The sequence below is a fragment of the Octopus sinensis genome, linkage group LG24, assembly GCF_006345805.1.
Source record: "Octopus sinensis linkage group LG24, ASM634580v1, whole genome shotgun sequence".
Classification (NCBI taxonomy): domain Eukaryota; kingdom Metazoa; phylum Mollusca; class Cephalopoda; order Octopoda; family Octopodidae; genus Octopus; species Octopus sinensis.
Genome location: NC_043020.1, coordinates 3,734,380 through 3,754,010, shown reverse-complemented (window position 1 = coordinate 3,754,010; position 19,631 = coordinate 3,734,380). Strand labels below are relative to the sequence as shown.

General features: G+C 37.4%; 1 protein-coding gene across 1 annotated transcript in view; it reads right to left on the bottom strand.

Moving 5' to 3' along the window:
• Positions 1-4,547: 4,547 nt before the first annotated feature.
• Positions 4,548-19,631, bottom strand: part of LOC115224128 (ras-related protein Rab-5A) — a 40,672-nt gene continuing 25,588 nt past the window's right edge. The window contains exons 3-8 of the mRNA XM_029794933.2: positions 18,239-18,320; positions 15,251-15,322; positions 13,240-13,366; positions 10,843-10,935; positions 8,561-8,679; positions 4,548-5,841 (exon numbers count right to left, since the gene is read on the bottom strand). Coding sequence (XP_029650793.1) covers positions 8,561-8,679; positions 10,843-10,935; positions 13,240-13,366; positions 15,251-15,322; positions 18,239-18,320 — 493 coding nt within the window. The 3' untranslated portion in view covers positions 4,548-5,841. The remainder of the gene's footprint in view (positions 5,842-8,560; positions 8,680-10,842; positions 10,936-13,239; positions 13,367-15,250; positions 15,323-18,238; positions 18,321-19,631) is intronic.

The window sequence follows — 19,631 nt, the reverse complement described above, 5'->3', positions numbered from 1 at the left end:
AATTTATTTGCTTTGATGGGAAAATACGGTTGCTATAGAAACACATTAACAAGGGAGAGAAAGATGGAAAAATTGATGAAATGAAAGAGAGAAGTTTTGTTGTAAAGAAAACTATTTGTAAACTAAAATAAATACTAACAATACAGTTTAATTTGATTCTTTTGTTATAATATGTATTAGAAATTCTGAAATAAAGTGCCAGAAAGTCGCAAATAAATGAGTTATTGTTTCTGACAAATGGTATTTCGTTATATGCCATGCTTGAGAAGAGCCATCGAATCAAGAGAGATCGTGATCATGGCTGATGCCATGTAAAAAGCATCCTTGAAACACTGGGCAATATACTTGGGTAGATCTGTCAAGCCAAGTGAGATTGGAACCATAGCCAACAATGGCTGAAAGAAAACAAAAAGAAATGCGAAAAAAACCCACTGTAATGGTATGTGTGTGCTTCTACCAATAAATATTTTTTTTTTCTTCTTTTGTCAGAAAATCGCCAGAGAGTGGCATGTGACCGGTAAAATTCTGTTTCCACGTGAGGCAATTCAAATGTGGCAGCAGGAACGATGGCTGGAAGTTGATAGGGGGATTGCCAGAAGTTGATGGATGCCTGGAGTCATGGCCATTGATGTGTTTACCAGTTGGAAGCGAGTGAAAACCGCCAGTCTATTATTTGGTTGAGGAATCTATACGATAAAGCTTGTGGCTGCCGAGAACCTTTTCTACGTCGGGGGTCACCATTTTATAATGGATAGCAAGGTTTACGATATCGGGAGAATATCACCTTCCTCCATTATCTCTTTTTGTTCTTCGTGTGGTTCAGGCGAAGAGAGAAGACTTCAAGTACAAATGCAATTTACAACCGGTTTATTTACAGGTTTCGCAGGATAGGTGAAGTGTGCTGCTCTCAGCAACCATCTTTAGCTGTGTGCGTTGTGTAGTCGCTCCGTTAGTGCAGGTGCATTGCCTCTGGAGGTACAATATACAGACAGGCCCAGCCATGGAATGCGCTCAGCCAGTGCTACTTCTAAGAGGCAGAAAGAGAGACTGAACCTGTTTCTGTTTTTGCCCTTATATACAGTTTGCCATCGTGAGCCTTGTTGTGATCTCGCACATGGCAAATGGATGCAGGTGAGGTCTTGCTCCAGTCTCAGAGATGACAATGGGTGCCGTGAGATCTCGTCCAATATGGCGCTGACTGCTTGTGCCGCTACAGGATCAAATAGGTGAAAATTTAAATATAAGGGAAACAAAAAAATAAAACCAGAAGTCAATGTAAAGTAAAAATATAAAAATGTTTTATTAATAATGTAAAGATCTATAAGGTTTTATTTTCAAAAAATATTTTTTCTGGTTTTCTATTTTTTGTAACTTTTTTTAAAACATATTTTTGTTAATATTGCTTCATTTATTTTTAACAGCCATGCAGAAAAAAGAAAAGAAAAATTTATAAATAAACAAAGAGGAATGTCTATTTAAATCAATTAGAGTTGTAGATTGAACAGAGCTGTTGCTGATGAAGATTAATGATAACGATGATGTCGTTAATTATGAATTTATTGACATCAAAACAGATGAGAGAAAGGGATTTGAACTGAGAACATAGAGGAACTGGACTAGATACCACAAGGTATTTTGTTTACCAACTGAGCCAGTTATGATATCAATAACGATGCTATCTCCCCATCAGCGATAGAAACAAAAGTGTATTTTGCACCGAAATGCCAATACGAGGGTTTCTCTCAAGGTGTCTGTCACATCCAGGTTTAAGTAGGGATAAATAGTACCTCCCGGTATTAATACTGCTTCTGTCACTAATAAGTATCTTACTTTCGTTGACCCTCTCACTCTCCCTCTTCACCTTTTTTTGTTGTTGTTGTTGTTGTTGTAGAGCTGCCTAAGGACTCAGAAGTCCTGTTACTCGGTTTCCATAGCAACTAAGCAACCAAGATCACAACAACCGATACTCTCTGAATGGGAAAGCCTGTCCCTCGCAGGATTCAAGGCCAACAATTTTGAGGGCAGGGGTAAGTTAACGACATCAACCCAGGACTGACTGGTACTTTATTTAATCAACTCTGGATTTGAACTCAAAGTATAAAGAGTTGGAAAAAAAAGGCCACTAAGCATTTTGTGTGATATGCTAACGATTCTACCAGCTTGTCCCCTTCCCCACCCTGTAGAGAGTTTAAAAGATTTGAAATAATAACAGAAGGGGGGTGAAACTAAATACTGTAAGGCAGGCACAGTTCAGGGGATGTGCAAATAATGTTGTAAGGTCAATGGCACCCATGCTGGTGGCATATAACAAAATCAAGGACCTTCTGTGATTTACTGTGGATCTCAAGAACAGTTTTAAAACAGTGCCCTTTGAGCTACATTTTTATATTGGGGAAGAGATGGAAGTCCACAGGTGCAGAATAGATAACATGTTGCTTTTGGTGAGAAAATCAGGAGTAAGGAGAGCTCAGTGACAGGGTACATTGTCATCGTGAAGAATCCAGTTCTTTGTGTTCCACAGATCCAGTCGCTTTCGCCAAGGTGGAAGAGATCAAATTTTAGGGAAGAGTGTAGTTTATTAGAATTTAGAAACATGAAAGGCAAAATATTGACCTTGGCAAGATTTGAACTTAGAATTTAAGGAATTGAGACAAAATACAGTGAGGTATTTTGCCTAATGCTCAACCAATTATAACACTCTTCATAATAATAATAATAATGATAATCCTTTGTACTAGGTCTGAAATTTGGGGGAGGAGGTTAGTCAATTACATCGACCCCAGTACTCAACTGTTACTTATTTGTTTTGTTGACCCTGAAATTATGAAAGGCAAAATTGACCCCAGCAGAATTTGAACTCAGAACATAAAAACAGACGAAACACCGCTAAGCATTTTATCCAGCATGGAAATGATTTGGCCTTCTCCCTGCCTTGAATATTATAATAATCCTTTCTACTATAGGCACAAGGGGGCAAGTCAATTATATTGACCCCAGTGTTCAACTGGTAATTATTTTATCGACCCTGAAGGGGTGAAAGGCAAGATTGACCTCAATGGAATTTGAACTCAGAATGTGAAGACAAACAAAACGTTGCTGAGCCTTTTGCCCAGTCTGCTAATGATTCTGAACAACAGTTTCTAATTTTGGCACAAGGCCAGCAATTTTGAAAAGAAAGAAGTTAGTCAATTCTATGGACCCCTGTACTTACAGATACTTTACATTATTGATTCCAAAAAGGCGGAAAAGTAAAGTTAACCTTGGCAGGAGTTGAACAGCATTTTAAAATCAGCAGAATACTGCAAAGACTTTTGTCAAGAACTCGAATGATTCTGCCATCTTTAACAAAGTACAAAATGCAAAAGAGAAAAAGAAATAATTTCCTCCAATGTTGGCAGAGAGGCCACAACAGAAGGGATAGAACTTATTTATTCAACCTCTGCATAAAGTTTCTTTCACTGAGGTTTTCTGTAAAAACATTGGAAGAAAATGCGATGGTAGCAGTTTTTAATGAAGAAAGAATACGTAAATATAATACAAAACAAAAAGTATTTAAATAGACATTTTATGCAATAAATTATTATGAGATTAGCTATAAAGTCCCGTAATGTTTAAATAAACTTTACAACTTTCAAACAGAATGGCATACTTAGTTGATGGTCTGGCCCTGGGGTATGAATTCTCAATGCACAATATCACATTTCCGGGGGTGACGCTTGTGGTAGGTATTTCAGATCACTCATCATCTTCCAGGGACATTCTTCCACTTTTGAAGCACCCAAACCACTCAAAACATTGTGTATGACCCATTGCTTTGTCACTGTAAGCTTGCCAAAGCATGCTCAATGTCTCTGTAGAAGACTTCCCAAATTTAATGCAAAATTTCACATTGGCTCTTTGTTCCAGCTTCCTGTCCATGACAAAAATCACAGACTAAAGCATACGCATGATCACAAAAACACAAATTCCACAACTTGCACAGTAAACACGGCAATGTCACTTGGCACACTTCCTCATGAAGGTTACTGCTAGCTCTCACTTTGCACACAACCATGTGCTGCCATCTGTTGGCACACTACAGAAATAATCCAGGAAGTTTTTGATACACACACAAAATAAATCAATCTTCATTAGTTTCCATGTTGAGTATTGTAGTTCAATGAACAGAGCTATAATGTATGTGGTTGAGTATCTCGTAGACACTTCTATTTTTAAAGTAAATTCTTAAGCAGAATCATCAAGTAAAATGTGTGACAGTATGCAACAAAAATTGGTTCTTTGATAGACAGGCACAGACCAGATCCATCTGAAGCTGTGGCAGCAAAAGACACTTTCCCAAGAGATCTCACAATGGCACCAAACCTTATAAGTGAAAACCAAACAACTTTATCAATCGCTTGTATAAGCATATATATATGACCAGGCTATCAGATGTTGCTACACATCGCTGGTCACAATGCGCCATTGCGCCTCCACTATATATATATATATATATATATATATATATATACATACATACACACACACACACAGATATATATGTGTGTGTGTGTGTGTATATATATATATATATATATATATATATATATATATAGGCAGTGAAAAATTATAGAGGTGGACTTTTTCCAAGAAGCAACAGCACAGGGCTCAATTTATTGAGCAATTAGATTAAAGGATTAATTTGAAAGAGACAAGTTCCAAGGTCAATAATGCTCCTCGTGAAAGCCGACATATATCTAAACACAGAGGGCACATATAAGCCGTTATAAGCATGCAAACACATAACATAAAAAAACATATATATATACATATAATAGTGTAATTCCATGCCCAAATCAAAGTTGGATAATTGCATAAATACATACAGATAAGTTAAGAAGTTCAAGCTGATGAGATAACAGTTCACAATAGTCCCAAAAGAGAAGTCCTCAAATGAATCCAATAAATAGAAAGAGTCTTACGGCCGTTTCTGGGAATGTGCAAAGAAGTGTGTAGGTCAGACCTTTTGAACTTTGGTAATTCACATTTCCTTCATCAGAGAATATGTATGGATTTGGAATTTTTAAACAGAATCATAAAATTATTTGTTGGATTGTAAAAATGTGTTTAAGAATATACAGTAATTATATACAAGAATGTATATTTATGAATATATATACATTCATGAATGTATGTATATATGTATATAACACAACGTAATGAAGACAAAGAGCTTCTTATGCAAAAAGAGAGAAGTTAGTAAATATATATATTTCGGGCACGATGACCCTGCATCAGAAGTGGACAGAGTAAAGCAATGAGTTTATACAGTACTGGCCAAGACTCACATTTTCTGACCGTTTACTTCTGAGGATGAGCTTTTGTAACTCATACATAAAAGATTATTAAACTTTTCCCTTTTCACACTGTCAGAAACACTCCATCTTCATTACTTTGTTATTTCACCTCTGTATCACAATGCTTCAAGCCGGCTACAACACTCTTCTTATACATTATATATACATACATATATATATATATATATACATATATATATATATATATATATTGCACTCACAAACATATATAGAGTCAGATAGACAGAGAGAGAGAGGACAAGATTTAAAATGTACTCCTTCCCTTTCCAAAAAAAAAAAAAAAAGAAAATCAACAAAAATGTCAGTATTTAACAAACAAATGACAAAAGTTCCCCCCCCCCTTCATCCTTTCACATAACAACAAAAGATGCAAAGTTGATGAGATAGAATCAGCTGCAGGATGATTTGAGCCAGGGAGTTGATCAGGGGAAATTGGTGATTGTCGCGGTTAAGGCTGTGATGATAACAACAACAGATGCAATGGCTGTAAAAATAGAGAAAAGATGTAAAAATATAAGATAAACACTAAAAATTATTACCATATTTCTGCAGATCTATTCTAGTTTTGTTTTAATTAAGTTTGGGAAATAATGACTAATTTCATAAAATAATTTACTCGTTTTCATGCTGGTGTTTAGAGAATAAATTAAAATAAAAATATGATGAAAGGCTTAATGTTGATCACTTAAAAAAAGGTAGGTTTTGTATTATAAAACCAGGGGCAGACTTGGGTAGGTTGGTATTAAAAGGGTTCAACAGAACAACTATAAAATAACAAAACTAAACAGAGTTACGTATGACCTATGACCTTCTTCCATTAATATCCTTAAAACTTGGGAAAAAAACTGATGCAAGATTTGCAAGGAAAGATAATCCTTATCTCCATGTTTGGTCATTGGCTAAATATGCTTCTGTAATAACTACTATATCTCTAGTTGTGTTCAGGGAATGCCTTTCAACAATTAAATTTACATACAGACACAGATATAGCTGTGTGGTAAGAAGTCTGTTTCCCAACCACACGGTTCCAGGTTCAGTTCCAAGTGTCTTCTACTATAGCATTGGGCCGATCAAAGTCTTGTGAGTGGATTTGGCAGATGGAAACTGGAAAAAGCCTGTCGTCTGTGTGTGTAAAGGTAACTTTGTGTTTGTCACCCCAACCACCACTTGACAAACAATGTTTGTGTCTTTACATCTCCATAACTTAGCAGTTTGGCAGATGAGACTGATAGAATAAATAACAAGCTTGAAAAAATACAAAGACAGGGGTCGGTTCATGCGACTAAGAATTCTTCAAGGTAGTGCTCCAACATGGCCACAGTCTAATGACTGACACAGGGTGTACTGTTGGTGAATTTCAGGAAGCATGGAAGTTTTGAAAGATGTAATGTCTCGAGAGATAACAACTGATGCAGGTAGTGAATTCCATGCTTCAGCAATTCTGAGCGTGAAATAATGTTTCTGGAAGTCACGAGAGCTGTGCTGCTTTTTGATTTTGTAAGAATGTCTATGAAGGAGAGGTAAGTAGTGGGTTATTGAAATAGAAACTTGTTACCAGTTCAAATATGTTTGAGACATTTTCACACCCAAAAGAAGGCCATTCGTTGCATTTTATGAGGGAGAATTCTCACTGCAGACAGAACTGTGTAAACAAAGCAGGATGGTTCAGAGATGAGTGTTGTTTCTCTCTTCCCAGTGTTCAAGGTTAACGAGAAGATAACTGTTTTGAAATTCAAGCATCCATTGATCTGGACAGATGGTGCTCCATCAACCAATTCCACTCACAATGTTTTGGCCAATTCAGAACCATAGCAGAGGACACTTGCCAAAGACAGTGAGACCAAAACCATATGGTCACAATGTGCACTTCTTAACTACACAGTCACACCAAATCTACAGGCAAGCAGATGTCTGAGTGAATTTGGTAGACAAAAACTGTGAGGAAGCCTATGATATGTATGTATAGGCACAAGCATAGCCATGTGGTAAGAAGCTTGCTTCCCAACCATATGGTTCTGGGTTCAGTCCCACTGCTTGGCAACTTGGGCAAGTGTCTGCTATTATAGTCTCAGACTGACCAAAGCCTTGTGAGTGGAATTGGTAGATAGAAACTGAATGAAGCTTACTGTATGCATATATGTTCAGAAGTAAACATTGACTCTCTTCAATCAAACTCTCATTCAGACTCCAATGGCCAAAGACTAGCAACATGCTTGAAACTCAGAGTACCAAGGCATTTGAATCAAAGTGCACTGATCTATATATATATGTGTGTGTGCGTATATATATATATATATATATATATATATAAAACAAGGAAATGAAGAAAATGCTGACAAAATAATTTAAGTAAGGGGGAGTGTATTTAATTAGGTGAAAGTTCTTTTTACCGGTTGCGCATTTGTTATGCTTATCAAAAGATATTTTTTAAGAGAGATAGAGTTCCTTTCTGATAGATTTTTTTCTCTTATCAGATAAGAGAAAAAAATCTATCAGAAAGGAACTCTATCTCTCTTAAAAAATATCTTTTGATAAGCATAACAAATGCGCAACCGGTAAAAAGAACTTTCACCTAATTAAATACACTCCCCCTTACTTAAATTATTTTGTCAGCATTTTCTTCATTTCCTTGTTTTATATATCACAACTCGTGTTCCACATCTCCTTTTTTAAATATATATATATATATATATATATAGGCAGACATGCACACACACATATGTGAGTGTCTTTTTGTTTCTGTTTGTCCACCACCACCACCACCACCACCTGACAAATGGCACTGGTTTGTTTCTATGAGTTAGGTAAAAGATGCTATGAGTGTAGGAGACTGCATGCAGAGTGGAGGTGACATCATCAACCCTCTCTGCAGCTGTTATTTGGGATCACTTTCAGGGACCTCGTTGCCATGAGATCTGCCTCTCTCGTTTTGGCATTGTCAGCCATGTCTACTCCCATGAGAAACAATGTGCTGGAAGCAGAGAAGAACGAATGTCTTGAACGGACATTGTCATCACCTTTGGTAAGCTGTCTTAAGCAACTAAGAAACAAGGAAGCACCAAACTTTAAAAAATAAGCCCTGGAGTTGATTTGTTCAACCCAAACATTTCAAAGTGATGCCCTAGCATGGTCGCAGCCCAAGTAAAAAAAAAGAAAAAAAGATCTAGAAAAAAGCCAGAGAAAACAAGAAAAAAGCCCCTTACTCAGGATAGATTGCAACCACTTTTCTTTGATGTTTTGCTGGTTGAGTCAGAGACATCCTTTGAAGAAGAGTCATTGCTAGCTTCTACTTCTTCACATGAAGTTGGGGGTAACTTTTGAGCTGAGAAGATAAAGAGGAAAACACATGCATATATATGGGTGTATCAGTGTGTGTGTGTATTGTGTATATATATATATATATATATATATATATATATATACACATGTACTTGAAAACTTACATTTTACACAATAACTCCTAATCATGAAATGAATCATGGCCAGTGAAGGTAGCCATAAAGCCCAGGGTGCTTTATCCTGTCTTACAATTTAGTATAAAGATGGTTAAAAAAAAACATCTTTAGCTAAAAATTCAGACACCTTTCCTTTCCTTTCATAATCACTCTTCCTGACCCTCAGCATAATCCTCACTGTCTCTTAAAATTCTAATTTAGAAGATTTGTATTTGCATATTCCATAAACCTTCATAAGAATTGAAACAGGACACACTGCAGTTTTATATGTTCAGGAAATCTTAAAACAGTATTTATTTTATAGTTGTTGTTAAAGTTGATGCATATTTGGAAACAAATCTTAACTGAAGCAATATCTATGGTGAATGTCATGTTAATCATAGCATTTGTGACTCCACTTCTTTATTAAATTGTTCACTATAATGTATCTGCCACGGAAAAGAATAGACAAGGTCATACCAGATACAATAATGTATAAAAAGCAATAAATATTTAGCGAGAGGTATTTACATATACAGGACCAATTGACTTGTGCATGATCATTACTGCTCGCTTCCCAGTTTGCGTTGTGGAAATCCATAGTGTCAAATGGATGAACAGGAGGGATAACGTTTGTTTTGCATTTTGGCCGGTGAAATCTCAGATCACAGAGAACCATGTCATGGTCGGAGGGCAGAGTTTTCTCCACTGCAATATTGTGGATAGTATCAGTGTGATTGCTGAAAATTAAGTCTAAGACGTTTTTGTGACATCTTGTTGGTTCGAGCACCAGTTGGGACAGGAAGAAATCATCCATGAAGTCAAGAAGCAATTCCACTGCCTCCCTGTCAAGGGTTGAGAGTGAAGAACCTGGCAGTAGACTGTTTGTAGACCAGTCAACCCTGGGGAGGTTGAAGTCCCCCATCATTAAAATGTTGTCAGGTTGACACTGCTGGATGAAACACTTTATGTTGTTGAGGCATTCCTTGAAGCATGGTAGGGGCGTTTGGGGTGGTCTGTAGAGCCCAACTACTGTTAAGTTGTTGGTTTGACTGAATGCAGCGACTGCTTCGCAGTATCCATTGGAAAATATGTTCAAAGCTTCTGTTGAGAATGAATCATGAACATAAATGGCAGTCCCACCCTTTCTTCCGCCAGCATGATCAGCACGAATGGCTTTGAAATTTTTTAACTTTCACCTCGGCTTCCAAATGGAGGTTACTAAGATGGGTTTCAGTGAGGACGAAGAAAGGGATGTGGTTTGGATGGGCATCGACCCAGTCCTCCAGGAACTTTATCTTCCATTTTTGAGTATTGGTGGAAGGGCTGATGCCTTGGGCATTAAGCAAAAAGTTGAGGCGAGAGTGGATGGTTTTAATTGTTTTGGTGTTTTGTTTATTTGATTGCTTTTTAATGGCATGTGCAGTGGGGTGATAGTGGTGGATGGTGGTGGGTGATAGCCAGGATGTTTTTCCAATTCTTTTGCTAGATTCATTATAGCTAAAAAAGAAGAAGAGGTTTGGCAGATGCTTTGCTTCAACCACAGATTTGGTTATCACCTCCGCAGATTGTTCTGTAAGAACCCCCAGTTGTCCTCTGTGTTGTATATCTCCATCTCTTTCTCCTTCTCATTAAAGGCTTCATTAGGGTCATCTCTAAATCTCTGCCAGTATGATATGGGCAGAGATTTAGAGATCCTTATGCATGTATGTATGTAATAAGGAGTTGGTAACAGCAAAAGTAAAATCTGATTAGGGTTATTGTTATTCTAAGTTTAACATTGTCATCACGACAGAATTCTGTCAAAAAGTCAGAGGAGAAAAGCAGCAGCTGAAACCATTTGCAGAGCCTCTGAGACCTGTGGAAGGGAAACCCTAAGACCAGTCACTTGGTCTGAATGTAGGTAACAGAGTGACACATAAGGGTCAGATAATGGTTTTGAACTGAGGTGCCATTAGGTTGGATCCAACTAAGAAACCTGTCTGTTAGTTGGTAACGAAACGTAAAGCTCTGAATTCCATAAAACGAACAGAAACAAAAATATTTCTCACCAATTTCCTGAAGTAAGAAAACTAAATTTGTGGAAGTCAATGCACTTGTTTCGACAAACACTGCCCCATTGCTGTCAGCAAACGACTTTCCATCTAAAGAAAAAAAAAAAAAACAGATATGGTTACATAAAAAAAATTAATTAAATGATTTCTTATTTATCTTTCCAATCATTAACTAATTACAATTAGTTCTCGTTGTTGAAGACTGGGTCTTTCAATTCACATACAAATATAAACAGGAGAGAGAGAGATGGGGAAAGGGAGAGAATAAGAGATACATTAAATGTCTGATGTCACATAAGATCACCGATGGCAAATAGGCAGCACCAAAATGTCTTATACTTTACTGTTGGTGCTCATTGTCAGTTGCAGGGAATAAAATGACATAAAGCATTACCATCTTACATTTCTTGGGCATAGTGTACCTTGAGTAACACTACTCACTGTGTCCTTCTATACTAACACAGTAAGGTGTAAACTGAGAAAACTATGGCTATTGTTTCTATTATGTTGATCAGCTCTGAGGCGATTTCCTCGTTGGCTCCAGTGAAGTGCAGAGTAAGACTAAAAGACAAAGTAAACTAATCAGAGTCATGTTCCTAGATTAGTAGCACAACACAATGGCCCAAGTTGTGAGGTTATTACTAACACAACTGTCAGAAAAAAGCTACCAAACCATCTGGGAATGACACCTGAGATGAAGTTGTGCTCTCAATGCAGGTAGATTTACTTTCCTTACCCTTCTTGGTTGATGACTGGCATCTGTGCTAGTGGAGCGCTAAGAGCACCATCCGAGCATGATCGTTGCCAGAGCAGCCGACTGGCTTCCATGCCAGTGGCACATATGAAGCACCATTCAAGCGTGATCGTTATCAGCGTCGCCCTACTTGCACTTGTGCCAGTGGCATGTGAAAAAACATTCGTGCGAGGTCGTTACCAGTGCTGCTGCACTGGCTCCTGTGCAGGTGGCACATAAAAAAATACCATTTGAGCATGGCCGTTACCAGTACCACTTAACTGGCCCTCATGCCGGTGGCACGTAAAAGCACCTACTACACTCTTGGAGTGGTTGGTGTTAGGAAGGGCATCTCTGCCAGATCAACAGCAAAAATATATGAATTGTCATGGGGGTTATGGCCCTTATGCAAAGAATATAATTTCCAAATTTCATAAAGATCCATTCAATACTTTTGACTTAGTTTTGGATCATAAAAGAAATGACTAAAATTTGTGAGTTAAGGCCCCCATTAGGGTGTTATATATATATATATATATATATAGACAGACAGACAGACAGACAGATAGATATAGACACACACACACACATACAAAGATGAATAGATAGATACAACTGAGTGAGCAAACAAAAATATGAGACACAGCCTAGTGCTTTTTTTATGTTGATAAGCCTGGTACTTATTCTATTAGTTTGTTCTTGTGAAACTAGTAAGTTATGGGGATGTAAATAAACGAACACCAGTTGTGAAGCATTGATGAGGGAGAAACACACATAGACTTACATATATACATACATATATATATACAATTGATTTCTTTCAGTTTCTGTCTACAAAATCCACTGACAAGGCTTTGGTTGGTCTGAGGCTATAGCAGAGGACACATGCCAAGTTGCCACACAGTGGGACTGAACTCAGGACCATGTGTTTTGGAACGAAGTTTGTTACCACACAGCCACACCTGCACCTATGTATATGTGTGTGTGGGGGTGTGTGTATATGTGTGTATATATGTATGCATGTATATATGTGAATATATATGTGTACATATTACATGTACATCTATATATATATATATATATATATATATACATCTACACATACATGTATACATACACATCTATATCTATAGAAATACATCTATACATATACATGTGTACATATACAGCTATACATATACATGTATACATATACATCTATATACATACATGTGTATATATATATATATATATATATATATATATATATATATATATATATATACATCTATATACATACATGTGTATATGTATATATATACATCCATATATATATATATATATACATCTATATACATACATGTGTATATGTATATATATATACATCCATATATATATATATATACATCTATATACATACATGTGTATATGTATATATATATACATCCATATATATATATATATACATATATATATAAATTATTTTATGTATTGACTTAAGTCTTTCTTTGTTTGATTTGCATAATAGTGGTTTTGTCCCTAATTTAATATAATATAATATTTTATTATAAAATTGGATTCAATCCTAAATCTGATTTTTCCCTGTAAATTTGGATTTATTCCCTAATATTTATTATTATATATATATATATATATATATATGTATATAGAAGAGTTCATACCTGTTGTTTTGACCTTCCTACTAGCTTCTAGATCACATTTATTGCCAACCAGTGCCACTACTAAATTGGCACCGCCATGTTTCTGGACCTTCTTCCACCAGCTGGTTGTAGCATTTGCAAAAGAATTCTGCGAAAAAAAGAGGAAAAAAATTAAGTCATTAGAAAGTTAAATAAGTAACTAATTGAATATATAAGTTTCTAAATACAGTAAAGGGTCAGGCACTAGTGCTAAATGGACTCTCCTAAATGCACCAAAGGGCTGGACAGAAGTGTTAAACCAGATAACGGATTCAAATCTACAATACAAGAACATGAATAATTCTTCCAGTAGATTTGATCTCACAAGGCTTTCATCAACCTGGGGCTATTACTCAAGTATCAGTGGAATCAAACCTGCAACAGTTGCAAAGCAAACTCCATAACCACAGAAATATATCTGTGCTTACAAAAAAATAAATATGGCAGGCTTCCACAAAATTTCCATCAATCCATACTGCTCTAATAATCACTGATGCCATTAACATATTTGCAGTAGCTTCCAACCATGGCATAAGGTTTTATAGAAATGGCAATACACTTAGTGTTGGCTTCATAGAAAAGAGGATGGGTCATCATCATCATCATCATCATCATCATCATCATCATTTAATGTCCATGATCCATGTTGGCATGGAATGCCTGGTTTGGCAGGATCTTATGGACCCAAAGACTGCATTATGCCCCAGTGTCTGCTTTGGAATGGTTTCTTCAGTTAGATGCCCTTCCCACAGCCATCCACTTTACAGCATGTAGCAGGTGCTTTTGTTTTTGGGGACACTAGCACTAGTGAAGTTGTCATGCAGCTTTCAAGGCTATGAACCCCAAAGGAACAATTTTATGCAAGGAGATGAAGAACAGAGTGATGTAAAGTGTGGGGGAAAAGTCGGGTCTGCATATTAAATGTAGACCCTGTAGGATCTCACATATAATATATTGAGTTGAAAAATGCTGATTAACTGAGATTATCCATGCAAATACCTCTAGAATGAAAAAATGGGCTTAAATAAGGCTGGCCTCCCTTATCCAGTAAAGGAATTTAATTATGTTTTGTGTTGTTTTCATCATGAGGATGTGGAATAAGTACAGTGTTATTGGATGCTCAGGAAAGGAAAGAAAGAGGACTTCAAATTTCGAGTGGAGCTCTTCATCAGAAATATAGAAAAAGTCCAAAATCGCCGATACATTACTCTAGGCCAGGAAGGGACTTTGCCCCAGCCCCAGATTTGGTCTGTGGCACTCAGCAAGCTGTCTTGCAGGAATTCTCAGTTGTCTTTGATGTCACAAGTTTGTAGCTCCTCCTCCCTCTCATCAAATTTCTCAATTAGGATCTCCTTAAAACTCTGACCATGTGAAGGGTTCTTAAGCTTCCAAATCTTTCTTTTCCAGATTGGTCTGCTTCTTGGCATCCTTCTGGCCTGGAGTCTGAAGTCACTAGTGGCTAGTCTATGCTGTGGGGTACATTCTTCACCAGGGAGGGTCTTTGTATTGATAGGTTATCAGGTGGCTAGCTGGCTTCCTGAAGTTGGTGTTGCAGATCAAGATGTTATCTGCATGACAGAACTCCAGTAGCCTTGTTCCTTCTTCATTTCAGGAACCAATTCCATAGCCCCCATGTACATCATAGAAGATAAAAGGCTGCTGTCCGACAACACAAAAACGAAATATGACATTTGCAATTTCAGAATTCAACTCGGAAATTATCTGAGCTAAGAAGCACTGAACACCACAGCACTCGGAATATTCTTAAAGCAAAAACTTTTTTTTGTCTGTTTTTGAAAGGCTAATATATGTCTTTCAGGATGGAATTGTTTCAGTTTCAACCTGCAGATTAAGTCGTTTGCCTGCCAAGTGCATCTCCAAAATGTCTAATATCTAAATAACTAAATGAAAAAAAACAAAAAAAACATCAAGTACAAAGTCAAAATAAGGAAAATGAAAGGAACGAAGAGAAGTCTTTTGCTTTGAACTTTACCTTATTTGTAACATCGTAAACAATAACAATAGCAGAGGCACCGTGCATTTGGCTGGAATAGTTGGTAAGAAGCTGTGGTGGAATGAAACATATGGAAGAGGTAATAAACAATATATATATATATATATATACACACATGGTGTGATATGTAAATTGTTACCAAATTAAAAAGTTTAATTTCACGCATGCACATTGTTTTTGATTTTGTCATCTACACAGTTTAGTAGGGTCAGTTGGGTACTGTCTGTGAGAAAAACAGTACCATGATGCAATTCACTCTGCCAGAAATTTGGAATCAACATGCTGTACTGCTTGGCATTTGCACTGGAATCTCCAATACAAACAGATGGTAAACACACAGAACAACCATTGGCTTGCTGTGTCCCCAAAACATATACCAAGAGTGATAAAAATATCACACATCCAGTCAACATCATGATGTTTGGAGGGATCACTAGTGATGTGACATTATACCTCCATTCATCTTCCACATGGCCTCAGACTCAACACAGAGGCCTACATCAAGTGCCTGGAGGAGTCACTGCTGCCCTGGCTGCTGGGCCCAAAAACTCCATTATGATGAAGTGATCAAATGAAGCAGATGGCCTGAGTGAAACTGTATGAGAGAAAAGAGCAACTGATCCCAAACATGAGCAGAGGGCAAGGATGAAAGGAATAAATGTTACAAAGTCTGACAGGGTGAAACAACAGGAAGAAAGAAAGAGAAACTAGAGCAGGGTCAATTATGTTGGGATTACCAACAATATTCTGCAATAATTCTGGTCAATAAAAGTGCTTAACCGAAAGGGTTACAATCCAACGAAAGAGCAAAACATCGTCGATGAAATTTCTTTGCCATATTCAAAATGGCTTTGCATTCTGGGTCCAAATTCCACCGAAATTGACTTTGCTTTTCATCCTTTTGTACCTGTTGAACTCTGGGATTGATGTAATCGATTATCCTCTCCCATAAAATTTCAGGCTCTGTGCCAAAAGTTAGAAAGAATAGTTTTTATTATTGTTATTCTTATTACCATAAAGGCAGCAAGCTGGCAGAATCGTTAGCATGCCAGGTAACATGCTTAGCGGTCTTTACATTCTGAGTTCAAATTCTGGCAAGGTCGACTTTGCCTTTCATCCTTCTGAGGTCAATAAAATAAGTACCAGTTGACTGTTGGGGGTCAATGTAATCAACTTACTCCCTCCCCTGAACTTACTGGCATTGTGCCAAAAGTTGAAACCATTATTATCATTATTATTATTATTATTTAGTAGTAGTAGTAGTAGTAGCAGCAGCTCTTGATGTAGAAGCCACATTAGAAATAGTAAATAAGGAGCTGTTTAATGCCAAACTGGCCACTCTGTCAGTTGAGAGATATTTATAGAGAGGGCGCTGCTAGCTGCAATAATTGTAATATACGGGAGGGGGGGAGTCTGAAGCACTTTGAAATTTATTATTGTATGTTGATTCACCGGAGAGGGGAGGAGACAGAGGAGATAAGGGAGGGAGAAAGTGAGTGAAAGAGAGGGAAAAGAAGTAGAAGCTAAAGAAACATAAAAGATAAGTTCTGAATTTAAGAGGGCCATAAAACTCACACTGCTTTACTGACAGACAACCTGAAACCCTGAGCATATTTATAGCAAAACACAAACGTGTGAGGATGTGGGGGGGGGGTTATGTGTATGCACATCGTCATCGTCATAGTAACGTTTACTTTTCCCATGCTGACCTCACCTGTGCTGGAAGACATGGGGCGATGTAGTGAAGCATGATCTTTGAACTTTGAGCCTCACACAGGCAATGACTAGTGTCCTAGACCTTTGGCAATATTCTGTCCTTGAACTGACCTGTCAAGCAAAGTGGCCAATGCCGGTGGCATGTGAAAAGCTCCTTTCAAGGGTTGGGCCTCACAAAGGCAATGACGAATGACCGAGACCATGGCATTATGTCATGCTTGAGAAGAAGACCCATCAGACCAATTAAGATCACAGTCACGGCAGATACTGGTGTCACACAAATGGCACCTGTGCCAGTGACATGTAAAGCTATCCATTACACTCTCAGAGTGGTTGGCATCAGGAAGGGCATCCAGCCATTGAAACCATACCAAATCAGACTGGAGTCTGGTGTAGCCTTCCAGCTTGCCAGGCCTGGTCAAACCATCCAGCCCATGCCAGCATGGACAACAGACGTTAAATCATTAGGATGATGATGATGATGATGATAGTATAATAATGAAAAATAAAGCTATTTTTCAAAACTCTGCAAAGTTCTCAAATATTTATGATATTGATAGAATGATATCAAGTGATCACGTGACCGACCAGACCATCAGATGTTGCTACACATCGCTGGTCACAATGCGCTTCGCATTGTTTTAGCCTTCAAATGACGCCACCCCACTGGCTAAGCGAGCAGGCCAACAGAAGAAAGAGTGAGAGAAAGAGTACAGCAGGGATCGCCACCACCCGCTGCCGGAGCCTCGTGGAGCTTTTTAGGTGTTTTCACTCAATAAACACACACAACGCCCGGTCTGGGAATCGAAACCGCGATCCTACGACCACGAGTCCGCTGTCCTAACCACTGGGCCGGCCGTTGTGCCTCCGATAGAATGATATAAACAGTGTAAATAATTGGAAAGATGCTTATGAAAGAGTAGAAGGAAAAAACAAAACAAAACAAAACAAGTAAAAAAAAAAGAAGCAAAACAATCTGTGGTAGTTATTGGTGGTTATACAATGGAGTTTGTGAGGTTGGCTGTGTTTATGAGCGAAAGAAAGGGCTTTCCCTAAAAGCCTTCTGTCTCTATAAGACACATTCAAACTCAGAAACAGTTCTTTAAGATCTTCACCTTCATAAGATGCTAAACAGAAATGGTTTTAAAGCAGTTCTACATGAAATTGTTAACAAATGCTGAAACATATAACAAAATATTTGCAAAATAAAACAGAAGAATCAAAATAGAAAATATATAAAATAAAACTAACTCCTTCTTGTCCTGGAGTGTCCCATATCTGGAACTTGTATGTGGTGCCATCTAACTGGATTGATTTTGATAAGAAACTAGAACTGAAATAATAAAAAAAGAGAAAGCACAATATAAATTATGCAAATTATTATTTTTTTTTTTGTAACTAGAGATAAAAAGGAAAAACCTTAATTTCAAAATCGTTATTTTTGAGAAGGGGAAGTGTTACACTTTCAATTATTTTACCTTATAAAATCAGTCGTTGGTTTGAAGGTAGTTATGTTGGCATGGCAACATAAGACAAATTGATCATAAAAAGTTTCTACCATATGACTTTCATATCCTCAGCCATAAAGATGCAAAGGACAAAAAGTGTGCCAAAAGTGAACTGGCTAGAGATGAACCCTTAATGGTGAACATTAATGGGGTTCAATAAAATACTAGTGAAGCAGAAGAGCATCAACCTAATCAATTGTTCCACCACCACCACCACCACTCTTGTCCCCACTTACCAAACTCTACCAGTAGCACTAGCCTTGAATTGATTGAGGCTTTGGCTCCTTATCCATACTAGTGCTGAGTAAGGAAGCTTTTGCCTTGGAACCTAGAGAAGAACAAGAACTGAAGGAAGCAGGGGATGACACAGAATCAAGTGAGAAAAATGCTTTGGAAGATTCTGTGGAGAATTTCTATTCCAGCAGGAATCCAAAGATTCCAAAGACCATCTTCATTGTGATGATGATGATGATGATGAATGCTTCAAGAATTGTTATTTAATGTCTGGCTTTTATCTTTTACTTGCTTCAGTCACTGGACAGAACAATGCTGGGACAATGCCTTGAAGGGTTTTATTCAAACAAATGGTCCCTAGAACTTTTTTTAAAGTCTGGTACTATTTCCATAGGTCTATTTTGCCAAACTACTAAGTTACAGGAACATAAACCAACACCAGTTCTCAAGCAGTGGAGGAGGGGGTGACAAACACAAAAGCACACACACACACACACACACAAGAAGCTTCCACACAGTTTCCATCTACCAAATCCACTCTCAAGGCATTGGTTGGCCTGGGGCTATAGAAGAAGATGCTTGCCCACGGTGCCAGATAGTGGGGTTGAACCCAAAACCAAACCTTCCAACTGTTTTTTTTTTACTATATGATCTTGCATATTCTTATTGTTATTCCTCAAATCCTCCAGCCAACATGGGCCCTAAACACTGGTTGTGTGGTTAAGAAGTTTGCTTCGTATATATCTTGTTCTGGGTTTGAAATGTATTCAAAAATGAAATACTAAAAAGGCAACAATCAAAATTACAAACTGAATTTTAAAAAAATAAATATATACAAAATATAGAATGAAATAAAAACATAGTTTTAGCACCAATTTTGACAGAGAAAAGAGCAACAAGTG